At 36.5% G+C, this 20,433-nt stretch overlaps 1 protein-coding gene across 2 annotated transcripts in view; it reads left to right on the top strand.

Annotated features, from left to right (window-relative positions):
- Window positions 1-19,684, top strand: part of KDM4D (lysine demethylase 4D) — a 25,772-nt gene extending 6,088 nt beyond the window's left edge. Inside the window, exons 3-4 of one of the 2 annotated variants that reach the window (XM_055283324.2) lie at window positions 10,307-10,546; window positions 17,194-19,684. In XM_055283324.2, the coding sequence (XP_055139299.1) occupies window positions 17,551-19,113 (1,563 nt within the window). In that variant the 5' untranslated portion in view covers window positions 10,307-10,546; window positions 17,194-17,550 and the 3' untranslated portion in view covers window positions 19,114-19,684. The remainder of the gene's footprint in view (window positions 1-10,306; window positions 10,547-17,193) is intronic. The other variant, XM_055283323.2, reaches the window with a different exon arrangement.
- The last annotated feature ends 749 nt before the right edge of the window (window positions 19,685-20,433 follow it).

Here is a 20,433-nt window from a genome sequence, read left to right on the forward strand (position 1 = left end):
TGTCTTTTCATTGTAGTGATAATTGCAAATAATGCCACAATGAACATTTTTGTAAATGTGCAGAGGTGCATGTGTGTGCATTTTTCATATATATATATTTCATCAACAGGATGAGAGTTCTTGTTCTATAATCTCACCACACTTGATATTGTCCAGCTTTTCAATTTTAGCTCATTTGGTGTATGTATAGTGATATATCATTGAGGTGTCAGTTTGCATTTCCCTGATTATTAATTCACATGTTAATTGTCCATTTGGATTTCTTCTTCTGTGAGGTATCTGTTTAAATCTTTCTATTGAATCATCTTTTCTTTATGGATTTCTATGATTTCTTAAATTTAGGCATAGTTCTCTGTCACTTATTTGTGCTGCATATACAATTTGCCGCCTCTCTGCTTCTCTTTTTGGTGTATTTTGATATACAACAATCTTTAATTTTAGAGTGGTTCAGATTATCGTTCTTTTCCTTTTTGCTTAATGCATGGCATTTCTTGATTACGAATGTCCCTACTTGGGAAGTCATAATGATATTCTCAGGTGTTATCTTCTAAAGCTTTCATAGCTGCACATGAAATTCATTTTTGTGTGTGGCATGCTGGGAGAAGGGGCCTTGAAATCCGATGGAGCAGATATTCTTACCTTGTTTCACTTTTATAAGAGTGGCTTTGCTATTCTTGGCCCTTTGGACTTTACTATAAAATTCAGGAGCCAATTGTCAAGTTCCACAAAAATACTTTTGGAATTTTAATTGTGATAACATTTAATTTACAGATTAAGAAAACATTCTTAAAAATGTAATGGCATTTTTACAATACTAAGTCTTCAAATCTATTAACAGGTTATATTTGTTTAGGATGTCTTTAGTTTATATTAATATGCTTCCCTAAGTACATTCATATTGTTGTCTTCATAGAAATTTTGCAAATTTTTGTTAGCATTAGTCTTGTTACTTAATGCTTAATGCTATTATAAATGGCGTCTTCCTTAAATTTTGGTTGTCTCATTGTTGCTGGTGTGTAGAAATATCATTGATTTTTATATGTAGCTATTTTAAATTCAGAGAACTTGCTAAGCTGTGTTATTAATTCAAAGGGTCTATTCAGAGATCTTTCGGATTTTGTCACATGTACAATCATGTCATCTGCCAATAGTGACAGCTTTGTTTCTTCCTTTTCTGTTTCCCTTCTTATGTTGGTTAGGACTTCCAAGATAATGTTGAATAAAAATGCTGATAGCAAGCATCCTTGTCTTTTTCCTGATCTGCAAGGGAAAACTTATAACTTTCATTATTAAGTATGATTTGGCTGAAGGTTTTGGATAGATGCACTTTATTAAGATTTTTGCCTACTATTTTTAATTTGCTGAAAGAATGATGAATTGATTAATTTTATCAAATACTTTCTCTGCATCTAATGAGATTCTGTTTAGTTTGTTAATATGTGCTATTACACTATTATTTTCTAAAGTTTCATCCTTTCATTACTGGAATAAACCCATCTAGGTCATGATGTATATATTGCTGGAATCAATTTGCTCAGATTTTAGTTAGGATTTTTTCATCTATATTCATAAGCGAGATTGACCTATTTTCTTTTCTCATAGTATCCTTGTTGGGGATTTGTACCATAAAATGAATTGGGAAGTATTCTTTCTTTTTCTATTCTCTGAGAAAATTTATCTAAGATTGGAAGTATATCTTTCTTGAATGTCGACTAAACTTTCTTGGTGTAGCCATCTGGGCCTAGAGTATATTTTCTGGGAAGAGTTTTACCTACTGCTTCAGTGCCCTTGAGGGTTATGGATATATTTATTGTTCTGTTTATTCTTTTGTCAGTATCACTGTTATATTTTTCTAAAAATGTATTTACTTCATTGAAATGTTAAACTGTATTGGCATAAAGTTGTTCATACTTCTTTGTTGTCTCTTTTATGTTTGCAGCATCTGTAGTGATGGCTTCTTTATCTTTGTTGATATTGGTTATTTGTGCCTTCTATTTTTGTTCTTCCTCATTTTCACCAGTCTTTTAAATTTTATTAGACTTTTTTAAAAAATCCCAACTTTTGGTTTTGTTCATCATATTTTATATTGGCTTTTTATTTCATCAGTTTCCGGTCTTTTATTATTTCTCTTCTTTTTCTTTCTTTGCTGTTACTTTTTTCTGACTTCCTCAGATGGATGCTTAGCTCATTTAGTTTTTTTTAACCTTTTTCCTTTTCTTAAATATGTATTTAAGTTTATAAATTTCCCTTTTAATGCTATTTACCTGCATCCTACAAGATTTGAAATATAGTATTTTCATTTAGTTCAAAGTATTTTCTAATTTCCATTTTTTATTTTCTCATTAAAAATTTATTTAGAAATATACCTTTTATTTTATAAGTTTGGGAATTTTTAAGTTATCTTTGATATTACTAACTTCATTGTTTGTGGTCAAATAACATATTCTGACTGTTCTCAACTGTTTGACATTTGTTAAAGCTTGTTTTATGGCCACAGTTATGGTCAATTTTCTAAATTTTTTATAGAACTTGGAAAAATATATATTCTGCAGCTTGGCAGAACTGAGTTTTATATGTCTATTGCTTTTTAACTGCTTGATCAGTAGGGTCCAGCTTTATGCCTGTCATCCTTGGGTTTCTTTTATTCTCAAAAGTGTCATCAAAAGTTTAGATGGTAAATGATAGGATATAATTAATGTCAAAGTTTAGAGCCACTCTTATTAAAATCTTAGATGAGTATAGAATTTGTACCAACTCAGTCAATGTTCAACATTTTGCTAGAGATCATATCTAGTTACTTAAGACTTCCCTATTTCTAAAAAAAAAAAAGAGTAAGAGACATGACTATTAAAAAAAGAAGACATAATTTTTATGATTTTTTTCCTAGAAAATATTATCTACACAGAGAATTCTAGAATTAATGGCCAAGCTAATAGAACTAATAGGAAATAAGAGGTACAAGGTTTGAAAAGGGATGTAAGATCAATAAATAATAAGAAAACTTAATAGAAAAAAATTTCCATTTATAGTACACTCAAAAAATTATAAAGTTCCTAAGATTTTATCTAAGAAGACAGATTCACTACCTTTTTGATGCAAATCTGAAGCTTCATTGATATACATGCAACAAGATCTGAATAAATGTATAAATATACCAGTTAATTGGTGGGAATGATCAATGCGGGAGCTATGAAAATACACCTCTAATTTTCCTTTAATTTCAATGCATTCCCAATTTAAATTAACAGTATTTGACAGAACCTGACAGATTTATTCTAAAATGAATACTGAAGTTTTACTCTGTAAATATACCCAAGATAATATTGAAAAAAGTTGAATAAGTACATGGAGACTTGCCTTACCAATTATCCTAAGTATAAAACTTTAGTAATTAAAACAATCTAACATTGGCATAGCAATGTACAAATAAATAAATAGACCAGATGAAGAGTTTAGAAAGACATCTATCCTTACATTGTAACTTAGCATATGTGAGAAAAAGATTCTAACTGAATGGGGAAAATGGTGGCAAACAACTGGATTTCTTAAAAAAAAAAAAGTTCTCTTTCTTACAATAACAACACAGTATTCTAAATGGGCAAAACAAAAGTGAAAAGCAAAGAAAACAATGACAAGAAAATGTGATCTTTTTGACCCCAAAGAATACATGGATTACTTAAACAGTACATAAAGGCACAAATCATAATGGAAAAGATCAATAAATTTGACTACATTTAATTTTTTCAAATATCAGAAAAATCATAAACAGTAAATGGAGGTGGTGTGCTAAGTTATTTGCAACAATACAATAGACATAAAATTATCCCAAACATTTAAAGAACTTTTAAAAATCACTAGAAAAAGAAAGCAATCTAACTGAAAAAGTGGGCAAAAGGTATAACTGGTAATTCAGAAAACCGAAACCCACAAAAGAAATAAATCAGTGAAAAAGTACTTGACTTCACCAGTAAACAAGTCACACAATAATAACAATAACAACAACTACAATAATAAAATAAAAGGAGATAAATCATTTTATCAAATGCCCTCGAAACAGAAACTCCTATTAGTACATAGGTTAATTAGGATAGCCACTAGGTAGAGCAATTTGACATTGCCTAGTAAAATAAAAATGTTGTTTCTTTATCATTTAGAAATGATAATTCAAAGTATCTACCCTAGATAAATTGTCACATATAAGAAAGAGAACACACACAGTACTGAAAGTAATAGGAAACACTGGAAATAATGTAAATACCCACCAACAGGAAAGTGCATTAATAAAATATATTTTTATAACAGACCATATATAGTGTATGTATGTGTGTGTATGTATATATACATATGTGTATCTGTGCATATGTGCGTGTATGTGTATATGAATATATCTTGAAACTGTTAATGTTGAATTTAAAAATTACAGAAAATGAGGCCAGGCACGGTGGCTTATGCCTGTAATCCCAGCACTTTGGGAGTCTGAAGCTGGCAGATTGCTTGAGCTCAGGAGTTTGAGACCAGTCTGGGCAACATGGCAAATCCCTGTCTCTATAAAAAATAGAAAAATTAACTGGGCATGGTAGCCTGCGCCTATGTTCCAAACTACTCAAGAGGCTGAGGTGGGAGGATGGCTTGAGCCTTGGAGAGGGAGGTTGCAGTGAGCCAAGACTGCACCACTGCACTCCACCCTGGGCAACAGAGCCAGTCCCTTTCTCATAATAAATGAATAAAAATAAAAATTGTAGAAAACGAGCATATTTAGCCTAAAATTATTTATATAAAATAACAATAGCAGGCCGGGCATGGTGGCTCACACCTCTCATCCCAGCACTTTGGGAAGCTGAGGCGGGCAGATCACCTGAGGTCAGGAGTTCAAGACCACCCTGACCAGCATGGTGAAACCCCATCTCTACTAAAAAAAAAAAAAAAAAAAAAATTATCCAGGCTTGGTGGCAGGCACCTGTAATCCCACCTACTTGGGAGGCTGAGGCAGGAGAATCGCTTAAACCCAGGAGGCAGAAGTTGCAGTGATCCGAGATCGTGCTATTGCACTCCAGCCTGGGCAACACAGCAAGACTCCGTCTCAAAAAAATAATAGCGATACACAAAACAGTATTATTGATGGATACCCAACACATATACACACAAAAAGATACCCAAACATGGACGTTGTAGCCTATTCATGACAGTAGTTGCAATAGGCAGGGGGAGAGAGAACAGGATTTAAGATTCAGATCAGAGAAAGAATCCCATTTCATCTGAAATATTTATTTATTTCTACTTAAAAATACTTGTAGCAGGAGCAAGATTTTTAAGGGATATCTGTTTTTACTACTTTATTCAGCATTACACTGCCAGGGTAATTAGGCATGAAAAAGAAGTTCAGACTGAAAAGGAAGAACTAAAACTATCTTTATTGACAGATTGCATGATCTTATATGTAGAAAGTCCTAGGTAGCTTGCTAAAAACCACTAAAACTAAAAAAGAAGTCCAGCAAGGTTGCAGGATACAAGATCAATATACATAAATTGATTTCTGTGCATTAGTAGTGAACAATGTGAAAACGAAATTTAGAAAACAGTTCCATTCACAATAGTGTCAAAAAGATTAAAATGCTTAGGAATAAATTTAACAAAAGAAGTGCAAGACATATACTGGGAACTAGAAAATATTGTTAAGCTAAATGGAAAGACATTCAATGTCAATGGATCAGAAAACTTAATATTATTAAGATGATAATGCTCTACAAATTGATCTCCAGATTGATGCAATCCTACCATCATTCTTACTGGCGTTTTTCCCCCCAGAAATTAAAAATCGGTGCTAAAATTCATATAGAAATATAAAGGAACCAGTATAGCCAAAACAATCTTGAAAAAAAAAAAAGAATTTGGAGGGCTCACACTTTTCTATTTCAGATCTTACTACAGAGCTCTAATAGACATTGCTAATTGCTATAAGGATAGACGTGGTTCAATGGAATAGAATTGAAAGTCCAAAATAAACCCTTAGGTTTATGGTTAATTGATTTTCAACAAAAGTTTCAAGACAGTTCAGTGGAGAAAGAATAACAAATGGTGCTGGAACAACTCGATATCCACATACAAAAGAATGAACTTGGATTCCTACCTCACAGCATACACAAAAATTAAGATTGATTGTGAGCCTGAATGTGAGCTAAAACTATAAAACACCTAGAAGAAAACAGGAAAAATCTTTGTGATATTGAGCTGGGCAATAACTTCTCAGACACAAAGCCAAAAGCACAAGCAACAACAAAAATTGATAAGACAGGCTTCATCAAAATTCAATACTTGTGCACTTTGAAAGACATAGTCAAGAAAGTGAAAAGAAAACCTACAGACTTGGAGACCACATTTTCAAATCATATATCCAGTAAAGGACTTGTAACCAGAACACATAATGAACTCTTGCAACACAGTAATAAGAAAACAAAGAATAAGCAAAGGATTTGAATAGAAATTTCTCCAAATATATATATATGAATGGCCAATAAGCTTATGAAAAGATGTGCAATATCATGAGTCATTAAGGAAAGGCAAATGAAAACCACAATGAGGCCAGCCATGGTGGCTCACACCTGTAATCCCAACACTTTGGGAGGCCAAGGTGAGAGGATTGCTTGAGCCCAGAAGTTCAAGACCAGCCTGGGCAACATAGTGAGACCCTGTCTGTACAAAAAATAAAAAAAAAAAATTAGCCAGGCATGGTGATGTGCGCCTGTTAGTTCCAGCTACTTGGGAGGCTGAGGCAGGGGGATTACCTGAGCCTGGGAGGTCGAGGCTGCAGTGAGCTGTGATCATGCCACTGCACTCCAACCTGGGCAACACAGTGAGACCCTGTCTTAAAAAACAAAAAATTAAAAACCACAAAAATTATGACTTTTTACCTGCTAGAATTGCTGTAATGAAAAAGACAATAACAAGTACTGATGTGGATGTTGAGAAATTGGAACCCTCATGTATTGCTGGTTATGAATGTTACATTTACTTTGAAAAACTGTAGCAATTTGTTAAAACGTTAAACATGGAGTTATCACATGGCTCAGCAATTATACTCCTAGGTATCTACCCAAGATAAATAAAAACATGTTCACACATAAACTTGTACATGAATGTTCATAACAGTATTATTCATAATAGTCCCAAAATGAAAACAACCCAATTGTCCATCAAATGATGAATGGATAAGTAAAATGCAGTATATCCATACCATAGATTATGATTTGGTCATAAGAAACAAAATACTGATATATACTACAACATGGTTGAACCTCAAAAACGTGGAGTAAAAGAAGCCGGACACAAAATATTACATATTATTCCATTTATATTAAATGTCCAGAGTGGGCAAATCTATAGAGATAGAAAGTAGATTAGTGGTTGCATGGAGTTGGGGGTGGAAATGAGCTGTGACTGCAAATGGAACAAGGTTTGATTTTGAAGTGATAGAAGTATTCTAAAATTAGGTTTTGGTGATGGTCACACAGCGCTGTAAATATATGAAAAATCTTTGAAGTGTACACTTAAAATTGATGAATTTTGTGTTGTGTAAATTATATCTCAATAAAGTTGTTTAAAAACTACTTGAAGCAAATTTGATAAAATATTAAGGTTTCAGTTCTGGCTGGTTGGAATGCAGGTTTTTGTTTCTCAAAACAAAAACTCGGACACCACAAATTCGGGCCCCAATATCAAAGGAGATAAACATATAAATGTAGAGTCTTTTCATTATAGTCTTACCTTCAACTACTGACAGGTGCCCCCATCTTCAAAGGAAATGAATAGGTTCCTGTAGGAGCACTCGCAATGATGCCTACCAGTCATACGTAGCAAACGCAACTCTTTAGTGCCTGACTCAAATACAAGCCAAGAATAACTAGACATACGAGGAAAACGTTTAACATGAAAGACAGAAACCAAGACATTGTGGAAGGGCAAACTCAGAGGAAACAGACACAATGTAGAGAGCAAATAAAACTTAAAAATTCTTATAATACTGTAAGAAGAGAAGAGAAAATCTGCAGCCATGGAAAATTTCAGAAATATATAATGAAAGGAATATTCAGAGAACAAAAAAAATTCCTGGAAATTAAAAATAATTGCCAGAAGGTTTGGAAAATAATAACCAAAGAAAAAGCATTAGGAAATGGAGAGTAAAGAAAATTAGAGGATCAATCAAGAGGTTGCTGTCTAACGGTATTTGCTGTCTGATGGTATTTCCAGAGAAGGAGAAAACTGAAAATATAGAAAGGAATGTCAAAGGAATAATGTAAGGCAATTTCACAGCAAGGAACAACATGAGTTTCTATATTGAAAATTCTAGCACAATAATTGACAAAGAAGACTTACCAATTATATCTTAATGAAATCTCAGAAAACAAGGAACAGAAGAATACCCTAATACTGTTTAGAGAGTAAAGACAGATTACAAAAAGGAACAAAAAACAAGTTTTGGATTTTTGGAAGGTAGAATTCAGCAGAACAATGTCTTGAAAATCCTGAAAGAAAAGCACGAGAATAGAACAAAGACATTTTCAGACTCAGACATGCATACTTCGGGAGAGAGTTGTGATATTTGTGTCCATCCAGTAACTTTAAAATTCCCTTTTTATTTTTCGGTAAACCTCCCAACTTTATGATCCCTGCCTCACCAAGGTCAGAGCCGGAACTCAATTATCCAGCATCTATTGCAGTGAAGACATAGAGATATGACTTAGACTCTTCCAATCAGACATTCCCATGGAGGACTATAATGTAAAGAAATATGAGGAAGTAGATTTCATGAAGGCTCTGTTCCTGGAGAAGGGTAGTGAGAGACAGTGACCTTTCAGAGGCAGCAGTAGCTTAGACTCTAATTGGAAATGTCCCTTGCCCAGAGTCTTTGGTGCCTTTGACCAGAGGATGTATAGAAATACCTAACTATTGTTTGGTAATCTGGATATTGTTCCTGGATACACAGGCTCCAATCCCTAGTCTCTGGTCCTGCTGAGATTTTGTGAGCTACTTAATAATCTCTAATGAAGCTTCTAAGGATGCTCCTGGTAGATATGCTTTACCAACACAAGGGAGTAAACCAAGAAGGAGACTTGAGATGGAGGGAATCAGGATCTAACATAATTGAGAGGGGAAGGGATCCCCCAGGATTACAATGACTAGAAACCTCAAGATGCACGTCATGCAACAACCTAAAGACTAATCAGTCTAGATTTAAGTAAGCATCTGAGGGCTCCAGTAAGAATATTTCTGAGAAAAGAAATCTGATTCAGTACCAGATGTGTTTTATGCATTTAGAAGAGATTTACCTTTCTGGAAATGAATCTGGGAATGAATTAATATAAAGTGTAAAGCCAAGCAAATGAAAGAATGAGACAATTATTAACTGCAGAATAAATAAAAATTTATTCATGTATATAGAATTCACTTTAAGCCAAAGGGGATTTTTTTTAAAAGTTAAAAAAGTTATTGAGTAGTTTACAGAATCTCTGGGAGAGTCCATGTAAGTCCAAACTTACATGCTACTGAAGACATGTATTTAAAATGTATTAACAGTCCAAAGAAGCATATATTAGATAATTCCTTAAAACTCAATGGAGTGGTGTGTCCTTGTAGATGGATTCAGCAGGAAGACTTCTGGCTCCTGCCTCTCTCTGCTGCCAGATAACCACTGTTACTGCTGCAGTATCCGTGCAACAGATGAAAATAAAGATGATTTGAATGAGGTTAATAATCCCATGTTCAATTTATTATATGTCACAATGAAATAATAATGATGCACTTAAGATGCTGGATTTAAAGGCCAAGTCCCAAACTTTGGGTTTTATGTCACAATTTAATCTATGCTGTCCATGCCTGATACTTGCTGCCATGTGTCTTTCTCCTTTATATCCACACTTCTCTAGATGTTCATAAAAAGAAGTCCACACCAAATACTGGCATTTGTAGGCACAAAAGATACAGGAAAAGTTGCCCTTTAACCTTCTTTCTCTCTCTCTCTTTCTCTCTCTTTCTTTCTTTTTTCTTTTTTTTTTTTTTTTAACAGAGTTTCACTCTTCTTGCCCAGGCTAGAGTGCAATGGCATGATCTCAGCTCACTGCAACCTCCACCTCCCAGGTTCAAGTGATTCTTCTGCCTCAGCCTCCCAAGTAGCTGGGATTACAGGCCACCACCACATCCAGCTAATTTTTGTATTTTAAGTAGAGACAGGGTTTCACCATGTTGGCCAGACTGGTCTTGAACTCCTCACCTCAGGTGTCCCACTCAGCCTTACCTTCCTTTTCTCATGCAGCTTATCAGAAAGGGTCTATCAAAGCTTTTGGGTCAGAGACATGCAGATATTTTGGAGAGAGAAGCAAGCACATCTCATGGAAGAGACTTATTCCCTTAAGACAAGTGCCCATTAGAGATGAAAGCTGCTTGTCAAGTAAGACACATTCTGGAGAGCTGCCGCCTCAACAGCTTGTATTAAGCACCAAATAAATGTAGCACTCATGGAGTATAGAAGATAGAATTCTCACCAAGGTCTGAGGTTGGTATCCTGAGATAGGATCCCTGATGTAGGAGAGCCTCAGATTGGTCTGTAAGGCAGAGTTTATAACTTATAAAAGAGAAGGAAGAGATAAGTGAAGCAAGGGAAGAAAAGCATAGAGTCAAGGACAATGATTAGGAGTATTTGACTGGAACTAAGTTTGTATAAGAAAATTGAGAGATAAATTTGGGAAACAAGCAATAAAGATGTGGTTTAAACACAATCATTTACTTTGTTCCCTTTCCAAACCTCCCTAAAGTGACAGTAACAGGATTTTTGTTTTAAGAAATGAACTTACAAAGACAGAAAATGGTAAAGGAAAACAGATAGTGGCCAGTTTTGGAAATTGGAAAGCAGATGGACAAGTATAAACTGATTTATCAAACACTGGAAAGTTGAGTCCTAAATTGGTAATGAGGAAAGCCAAGAAGCAACACAGTTGTCTCTACAGAACCCAAAAGGCTTAGGATGTCATGGCATTAGGTACCTCTGGGAATGACAGTTAAAATGAGGCTAAGGAGAATTTGTTGAAATCTGTCTAACAAAACAGAGCCCTAGGTTCCCACCCTCCTCTAAGCAGCTGGATAAACTGCCCCTCTTACACCCTGGCAAAAGATTGAACTTCATGTTCTAGAGTAGGGAAAAAGGTGGCCTCTGGACTGGGAATTTCCAGATACTTTTGAGAGGGTGGTTGTCTTAGGGAAAATAAGTTGATAAAGTGAACTGTACAAGTAGGGTACTTTTAGAAATGTGTAGCCTCTTTTGCCATTTGGGAGGAAAGTCAGACCTGTACCCTCCAGGAGAAAGACTGAAGCATCTTTTGCATTGAATATGACCAGCTCTAGAAATACCAGTGTTAGGAGTTCACCTAGGAAACCGCCCAGTTAGAATATCATGCAGGGAAGCATAATCACTAAAACAATTCATGTACCCTGAGCTTCTAATCTGCCTTTTTTGTGCTGTACTTTTATATATAAGGCAATTACTAAAGGCTACCAGACATTTGAGGAAAGCCTTAAATATGAAAGAGACCAAAGCAAAAAAATGAAAGATAAAATGGACAAAAGGCAATTTCAAAGAAACAGACCATGCAGGGAGAAAAACAAAACAGAATTTCAAAAACCATTGAGATTTTAGTATTTCTAGAGAGATAAGAAATGCTCCCATGAAGCAAGAATAAGACAATAAGAAAGAAATCAAATCAATGTACATACATGCAGGAACTCACAGGTAACAGAAATGATCACTGGAAATTAAAAATTTGATTGGAGAAATGAAAAAGACAGAGGAAGTTTAGAGATAAAGATGAAGAAATTTTTTAGAAGATAAAATGTAATGATAAAGGAATAGAAAATTTTGGGGAGGGGAAAACAAAGAGGTAAAAATTAGAGGTCTAATCCATGAGAGGTCCAATATCCAAATAAGAGGAGTTAATATACAGATGAAAAGGAGTAGAGGAAATCAAAGAACTAAAAAAAAAAAAAATCCTAAAATTAAAGAACTTCATTTTTGAGATGGATAAAATTTAAGAATATGGGTTCAAAAAAAGCTTCTATAAATGTTGATAGAGAGATGAACAACCTAAAATAAACAACACATATAATGAACAGGTCATCTGTAAAGAACCAAGAATCATATTCATATCCTCTTCATACTCATGCTCACACCAATACCCACACAATAATTTCAAAAGTTAATAACCCCCCTCTCCAAAATACAGAATTAAAGGTATAATTAAAATCAGAATTAAAGGTACAATTAGCATATACGAAGGAAAAAACTATAGAATAATATTTATCTCCATCTAGATGAAGAAGTATTATAACTTTCTAAACATGAAAAGCATGAAAAATATTACAAAGGAAAATAAAACATTGTATGTCAAAAACATTTTTGTTAAATAAATGTAAAGAAATACAAGTTAAATGACAAACTGGCAAAAAACTGTTAACATATCTAACAAAAGGGTTTAATATGTAAAATATTCATGTATTAATATGTAAAATGTTTATATAACTAGGTAAGAAAACACCCTGGGACCCTATTAGAAAAAAACAGGCAAAGGATATGAACCAATACATAAGATGAAATCCAAAAGACTAATATTTACGAAAAAAATCAAAATCAACCTTAGTGGTAGTCCAAGAAATGTAAATTAAAACTTGATCTAACTTTTTAACTTACCAAAATTAGTGAAATATATATTTTTTCAAAGTAAAGTTGGTCAGTGTTCAGGATGTAAAATATGCTTTTTCTTTAAAGTTTTGGCGACATGTATTAAAGATCTTAAAATATTTAAATTCTATAATGTAATTTCATTTGTAAGTATCTAATCTAAGAAGTTTCATTCAACCAATATTTTACGGGATGTACTGTCTTAGATACTGAAATACGGACTACATATTTAAGTAAAAGTGATTAGTAATAATCGTGGAAAAGTGAAAACAAAATAGCTGTCCAATAACACAGGAAAAGTTTAATCACTTGTCTACATAGAGTAGAATTTTTTCAGTTATCAAATATATTATGCTTATAAATTATTTTAAATAAGTCATAGATTTTCTAACTGAGAAAAAAATTTGATTAAACATAGCATTTAGATACTGACTGTCAGAAGAAACAAGGGCTGATGTCTGAGGCATTTTGTCAACAATCCCCCACTTGAAGTAATAGATTTGAAATACATATGCAGCAAGAAAGACAAACAGTTTGGGCAAGGGCTGCAGTGAAAGGGACTGTTAAACTTACTCAGCTTCACTTCTTAACTTCCCCAGTTTAACACCCCCCAACATACACACACACAGCAAGAAGCTTAGGAGGCATTATTTCTAAAAGACCCAAAGAAAGACTTTCTTATTTCCAGAAATCCATTAATTTTAAGGGATCAAGTATTATTTTTAAATTATTCTGATAAGAAGAAAATACTTTTCTTTGGTTGTCAGAACTGTCAAGTTTTCTTAGATGACGAATTCTGCCTTATTGTGATTACTGTGGGTAAGGTAAGATGGAAGACTATCAAGTGACAGTGTAATTATTCTCTACTGGTAGCTATGGTTCCAGTTGAAAGAAGCAAGAAGTAGTCTCACAACAAAAGCAACCATTGAAGACATAGAGAAGTGACACATTTGGCTAGAACACTGAAGGGTCACTCCGTCATTGTACCTGGCAAATTCTAAGCAGTTTTTTTTTTTTTTTGGAGTGCAGTCACACTTATGAATTGTAGTATTTTCTTTTGATATGCAACACCTGAAGACTATATGTATAAGGAGATATTGCATCATTCTTCCTAGAATCCTTAGAAATGTAGAAAAGAAATAAAGCAGTTTATAAAACAGATACAAACTGCTCAACCTAAAGCTTATTTTACTTGTATATTCAAAAAGAAATATGGATTTGTGTGATTTTCATAGTCAGCATTTTGTTATTTCTTGAGGGAAAGACCCTCAGCATGATATTTAAGTTTCTGATATTTAATTATCCTTCTAAATTGTCTCACTTTTCTCTTTTCATTTCTTTAGAGCAAATTTTCTAGTAGAAATAATGAAATATTTTATATTCCAAAAATGTAAAGAATTCGTAATAGAATCATTGTAGAATAATTTTTAAGATTAAAAAATTGGGATGAGATTGGGAGACTATCATATGATACAGGTAATCTTGTCACTTGTACGTCCTCAATGTCTCGCTTCAGTAGTGACAGCTTTAAGTAGGAGAGGAAGACAAGCTGGATCCTTGGGTTCTTCTATAAGGAAGATAAAGAGAGTACACCCTGGGGTGTCTAGATGTCTTTGAGGCCTCACAGTAGACTATCATTGGATCCTCTGACAGGCACTGACCATATGTCTGGGAAAAGGGAGATGTAATAGTCAGTGGTGACTACAATAACACAATACTGCCCTTGGTAGAAATAAAAGACACATAAAGGAGTAACTTAGTTTCAGGAGAAAGATCATCAATTTGTATTAAACCAGTTGACTTTCAGGGACTCACTGGGCCATCCAAGTTGGAGAAGGAAAGCAGAAGCTTAGGAGAGAGTCAGTTATTGGAGAAAGTTATGACAATAAATAACATGTTTAAAAGGAAACAGCATAGTACTAACAGAAGCCCTGATTATAAATAGGAAATTTTAAGAGAGAAAGAAAGTTAAGAGGGATAAAAATTGAACTTTGAGATGTCTGCATGTGTGTGGTAGAAGAGGAGGTAGAACCCAGAAGAAAGAAAAGAACCAGTGTTAAAAGAAGTATCAGTGCCCTAGAGGTTGCAGGAGTTTTAGGAGGAAGGGGGAGGTGTTCTGTGAACCAGTGATGTGGAGAGGTGAAGTGTAACCCCTGGAGCAGAATTTGGGAGTCAGTCTGATGATTTACGGAGAACAATGTCAGTAGAAAGGTGGGGGCAGAACCTGGGGTTGGGTGGGAGAGAGAGAGGAGCCTGAGAGGAGGGAGAGAGGGAGTAAGGACAGTAGCTAAAATTAGGAAAGAGATTGATGACTGATAATTTAATAAAGAGAAAAATAACCGATTATTTAATTCAACATAGTCCTGGAGCAAGTGGGATATGTTGATTTAAGGAGTTCAGATGGAGAAATTAGCCCTAGAAAGCAGTGTTTTCTCTTCTCCTGAGAGGAGGGAGAACAGTAAGAAAGATGGGGTGTAATCAATAGGAGACAGAGGGAAGTGTGTGCCAACTCATTTAATTATTTAATAAAAATGTTTTGAGTGCCTACAATATATAAGATACCAATATTCTTGGAAAACACAATAGTGAACAAGACACAGATCATGTTCTCAATGCTTTTTATATGGAAGATAAGTCAAGGATAGACATAATTGTAGAGACTGGAAACACAAGCTATTGAGTTAGTTATAAATTTCTCTATACCTTGGTTTCTTTCTCCATAAAATGGGGATAATGATAGTACCAACTTCATAGATTAGTTGTGAGTTTTGAATAGGATACTATAAAGTGCTTAATAAGGTGCCTGGCTAAATGAAGTGCTAAATAAAGTGACACTTCACATTATATAAGGTAGAAGTGATAAGTGCCAAGAGAACTACAGGATATGAAAGAAGATGTGCTGTTTTATTGGGACAGTAAAAGAAGATGAACGGTCAAGTTCATCTACTTGGGAAGGAGTGGAACTTAAGAACTGACAAAGAAAGGAAAGTTTGGGAGAGAGAATGTGGGAGGCGAGAAACAGTTTGAAGTTGAATAATAGCATAAAGTCAAAACTCAGGAAGATGTCAAGACATCAGTAAAATAGGCACTCAGTTAAAAACTGCCCCTAGTTTAAAAAATCTGTTTCGAGCATCCCCGTCTCTTTTGAGCTTCCCTTTCCTAGTGTCCTAACAGAATTATTTGACCAAATAGAGAAATCTAGCCCACGAAGCTCCTTCAAGTTCTTATTTCCTTTTTTATCCAGGATAGATATAATGGTTCATTCTCCATTCAACCCATCAACAACCTTATCTCTTTCTCACTGAGGTATACTTGCCTGGAAAAATCCTAACCCTGATGGAACCTTACTATCTGGTTTCATCATCTCTTTTGAATGGCCCTTCTCCATGGGGGAAAATTCCTGTCATGCTAGATTGGTCCGTGTAGGGCTGATACCAGTTGTGCAAGGGATAGGAGACACTGCAAAGTCACACAGTATGAGTTAAGGAAACACATCATCTTTATTCTTTGTTATTTCTGTACCATTCCTCTTTCTTTCCCTTAACTGTAATTTGCTGCCTTTATCATTTGAATGTATAATTTATTTTCAGTCATTCTTTCTTTTCCTTTTAATACAATGAAATATGCCTCTTAGTTGTCTTCAATGCTTTTCCTCCTAAACCCTATTTTTAAATGAACATACAGAAATTTGTGAAAATCATCATACCTTGATGAATTAACACAATGAGTTATTCTGATGGGTATGAAACCAGCACCCAGGTTCTGAACAGATTAACTTTACTCAAGAGATCCCCTTAAGCCCCCCTACACAACAACCCCTCTTTCCCCAAGGTAGCCACTACTCTGACTTCAAACATAGATAACTACACTTGATCTTAGCCAAAAGGCCAAGAAACAATTCAAACATAGATTACTTTGCCTCCTTTTCATCTTTATATAAATGCAATTATGTAATAGGTATTCTTTTGAGCCTTGATAATGTTAGTATTGATCTTTATAAAACTGCATTTTCATGTGGCTTTTGTTTATCTTCATTGCTATATGGTATTCTGTTGTGTGAATATACTGCAGTGTACTTATTTATTCTATTGCTGATGGACATTTGGGTTGTTTACAGTGTTTGGCTACCAGAAACAATGTTGTTATGAACATTATTGGATGTGACTTTCAGCTCACAACCATACACATTTCCTAGGCATGTGGAACAGTTGGATCACAGAACATGTGTATGTTCAGTTTTAGAAGATACTGTCCAAATAGTTTTCCAAAGTGATTATAGTGCTTCATATTCTCTGTAGTAGGGTATGAAAATTCCCACTATTCCACATCCACACCTCCACTTGAATTATCAATCTTATAAAATTTTAGCCTCTCTTTGTAATATTAGTATTCTATTCTGGTATTTAATTTCTGGATGCCTAATACTTTTTTCCAAATACTAATTTTCAATCTCTGTGTATTCTGTCTTTTAGATTTTGTTCTAAACACTGAGGACATACTCTGCTACATTTGGGTCATACCCCCAGGTCTGAGTAATTCAATAGACTTTAAGAAGACAGAGCCCAGCAGCAACTGAAACATAACAGAGTTGCAGGGTCAGCGAACATCAATGCCTGGGCAAAGCTGCTGCCCAGAGTGGAATCTCACTAGTGAATAAACAAGCCCAAGAAAGATTATCATCTCATTTGCAAAAAAAAAAGTACACTGGTAGATCCTGCTACCTCATAGATACACCAACCCAATTTTTTTTTTAAGTAGCATTTTCCTATATTGTCCACTATCTGGAACATACCTAAACACTAAAGTTTACTGCTTATTAAACGGAAACTATGAAGTCTAAGGCCAACTGTGCCCAGAATCCAAATTGTAACATAATGATATTTCATCCAACCAAAGAAGAGTTTAATGATTTTGATAAATATATTGCTTACATGGAATCCCAAGGTGCACACAGAGCTGGTTTAGCTAAGATAATTCCACCCAAAGAATGGAAAGCCAGAGAGACCTATGATAATATCAGTGAAATCTTAATAGCCACTCCCCTCCAGCAGGTGGCCTCTGGGCGGGCAGGGGTGTTTACTCAATACCATAAAAAAAAGAAAGCCATGACGGTGGGGGAGTATCGCCATTTGGCAAACAGTAAAAAATATCAGACTCCACCACACCAGAATTTTGAAGATTTGGAGCGAAAATACTGGAAGAACCGCATCTATAATTCACCGATTTATGGTGCTGACATCAGTGGCTCCTTGTTTGATGAAAACACTAAACAATGGAATCTTGGGCACCTGGGAACAATTCAGGACCTGCTGGAAAAGGAATGTGGGGTTGTCATAGAAGGCGTCAACACACCCTACTTGTACTTTGGCATGTGGAAGACCACGTTTGCTTGGCACACGGAGGACATGGACCTTTACAGCATCAACTACCTGCACCTTGGGGAGCCCAAAACTTGGTATGTGGTGCCCCCAGAACATGGCCAGCGCCTGGAACGCCTGGCCAGGGAGCTTTTCCCAGGCAGTTCCCGGGGCTGTGGGGCCTTCCTGCGGCACAAGGTGGCCCTCATCTCGCCTACAGTTCTCAAGGAAAATGGGATTCCCTTCAATCGCATAACTCAGGAGGCTGGAGAATTCATGGTGACCTTTCCCTATGGCTACCATGCTGGCTTCAACCATGGTTTCAACTGCGCAGAGGCCATCAATTTTGCCACTCCACGATGGATTGATTATGGCAAAATGGCCTCTCAGTGTAGCTGTGGGGAGGCAAGGGTGACCTTTTCCATGGACGCCTTCGTGCGCATCCTGCAACCTGAGCGCTATGAGCTGTGGAAACGTGGGCAAGACCGGGCAGTTGTGGACCACGTGGAGCCCAGGGTACCAGCCAGCCAAGAGCTGAACACCCAGAAGGAGGTCCATTTACCCAGGAGAGCAGCGCTGGGCCTGAGACAACTCCCTTCCCACTGGGCCCGGCATTCCCCTTGGCCTATGGCTGCCCGCAGTGGGACACGGTGCCACACCCTTGTGTGCTCTTCACTCCCACGCCGATCTGCAGTTAGTGGCACTGCTACGCAGCCCCAGGCTGCTGCTGTGCACAGCTCTAGGAAGCCCAGCTCAACTCTATCATCCACCCCTGGTCCATCTGCACAGATTATCCACCCATCAAATGGCAGACGTGGTCGTGGTCGCCCTCCTCAGAAACTGAGAGCTCAGGAGCTGACCCTCCAGACTCCAGCCAAGAGGCCCCTCTTGGCGGGCACAACATGCACAGCTTCGGGCCCAGAACCTGAGCCCCAGCCTGAGGATGGGGCTTTGATGGACAAGCCTGTACCACTGAGCCCCAGGCTCCAGCATCCTGTCAAGGCTTCTGGGTGCAGCTGGGCCCCTGTGCCCTAAGTCCACAGGCTGTCTTTATATCCCACTGCACTGCTGTGTGACAGTTTGATGAAACTGGTTACATTTACATCCCAAAACTTTGGTTGAGTTTGCAGGACTCTCGTTATGCATGAAAGAGCCCCCGTGGTGATGCCCTTGGATGCTGCCAAGTCCATGGTAGTTTTCAATTTTGCCATACTTTTGTTCTTCCTACCGGACCCTGGAATGTCTTTGGATATTGCTAAAATCTATTTCTGCAGCTGAGGTTTTATCCACTGGACACATTTGTGTCTGAGAACTACGTCTTGTTGAGGTTAGTGTAACCTGGTATATGCAACTACCATCCTCTGGGCCAACTGTGGAAGCTGCTGCACTTGTGAAGAATCCTGAGCTTTGATTCCTCTTCAGTCTACCCATTTCTTTCTTCCCCTCCCTCACCCCCTTTTTCTTATAAAACTAGGTTCTTTTTACAGATAAGGTCAGTAGAGTTCCAGAATAAAAGATACGACTTTTCTGAGTTATTTATGTACTTAAAATATGTTGTCACCAGTATTTGTTCCCAAATATATTAAAGGTAACCAAAATGTTAAAATTTGATTTTATTGCAATTATTGTGTTTTCAACCTGTGTGTGTATGTGTGTGTGTGTAGATTATTCTTTATTACTTCATAATTATTTGAAAACATTTATGGCATTGTATGGTGGTGAATGAGCTCAGGGGATGGTTGTCACATGGCTGTCCGGCTGGGTAGGGGGGCTGGGTTGCAGTCATGCTTCGAGGATGGTGGATTAGTCCATCCTTGCATTGCTATAAAGACATACCTGAAACTGGGTAATTTGTAAATAAAACAGGCTTAATTGCCTCACAGTTTCACAGGCTATATGAGAAGCATGATGCTGGCATTTGCTCAGCTTCTGGGGAAGCCTCAGGAAACTTAGAATAATGGCAGAAGGCAGCCGGGCACGGTGGCTGAGGCCTGTAATCCCAGCACTTCGGGAGGCCAAGGTGGGCGGATCACGAGGTCAGGAGATTGAGACCATACTGGCTAACACCGTGAAACCCTGTCTCTACTAAAAATACAAAAAATTTAGCCAGGTGTGGTGGCAGGCGCCTGTAGTCCCAGCTACTCAGGAGGCTGAGGCAGGAGAATGGCGTGAACCCGGGAGGTGGAGCTTGCAGTGAGCCGAGCGCGCCACTGGACTCCAGCCTGGGCGACAGAGCAAGACTCCATCTTAAAAAAAAAAAAAAAAAAAAATCGTGGCGGAAGGTGAAGCGGAAGCAGGCACCTCATGTGGTTGGAGCAGGAGAAAGAGAGAGAGGGGGTTGGTGCCACACACTTT

Source organism: Symphalangus syndactylus, chromosome 6 (assembly GCF_028878055.3).
Source record: "Symphalangus syndactylus isolate Jambi chromosome 6, NHGRI_mSymSyn1-v2.1_pri, whole genome shotgun sequence".
NCBI lineage: Eukaryota > Metazoa > Chordata > Mammalia > Primates > Hylobatidae > Symphalangus > Symphalangus syndactylus.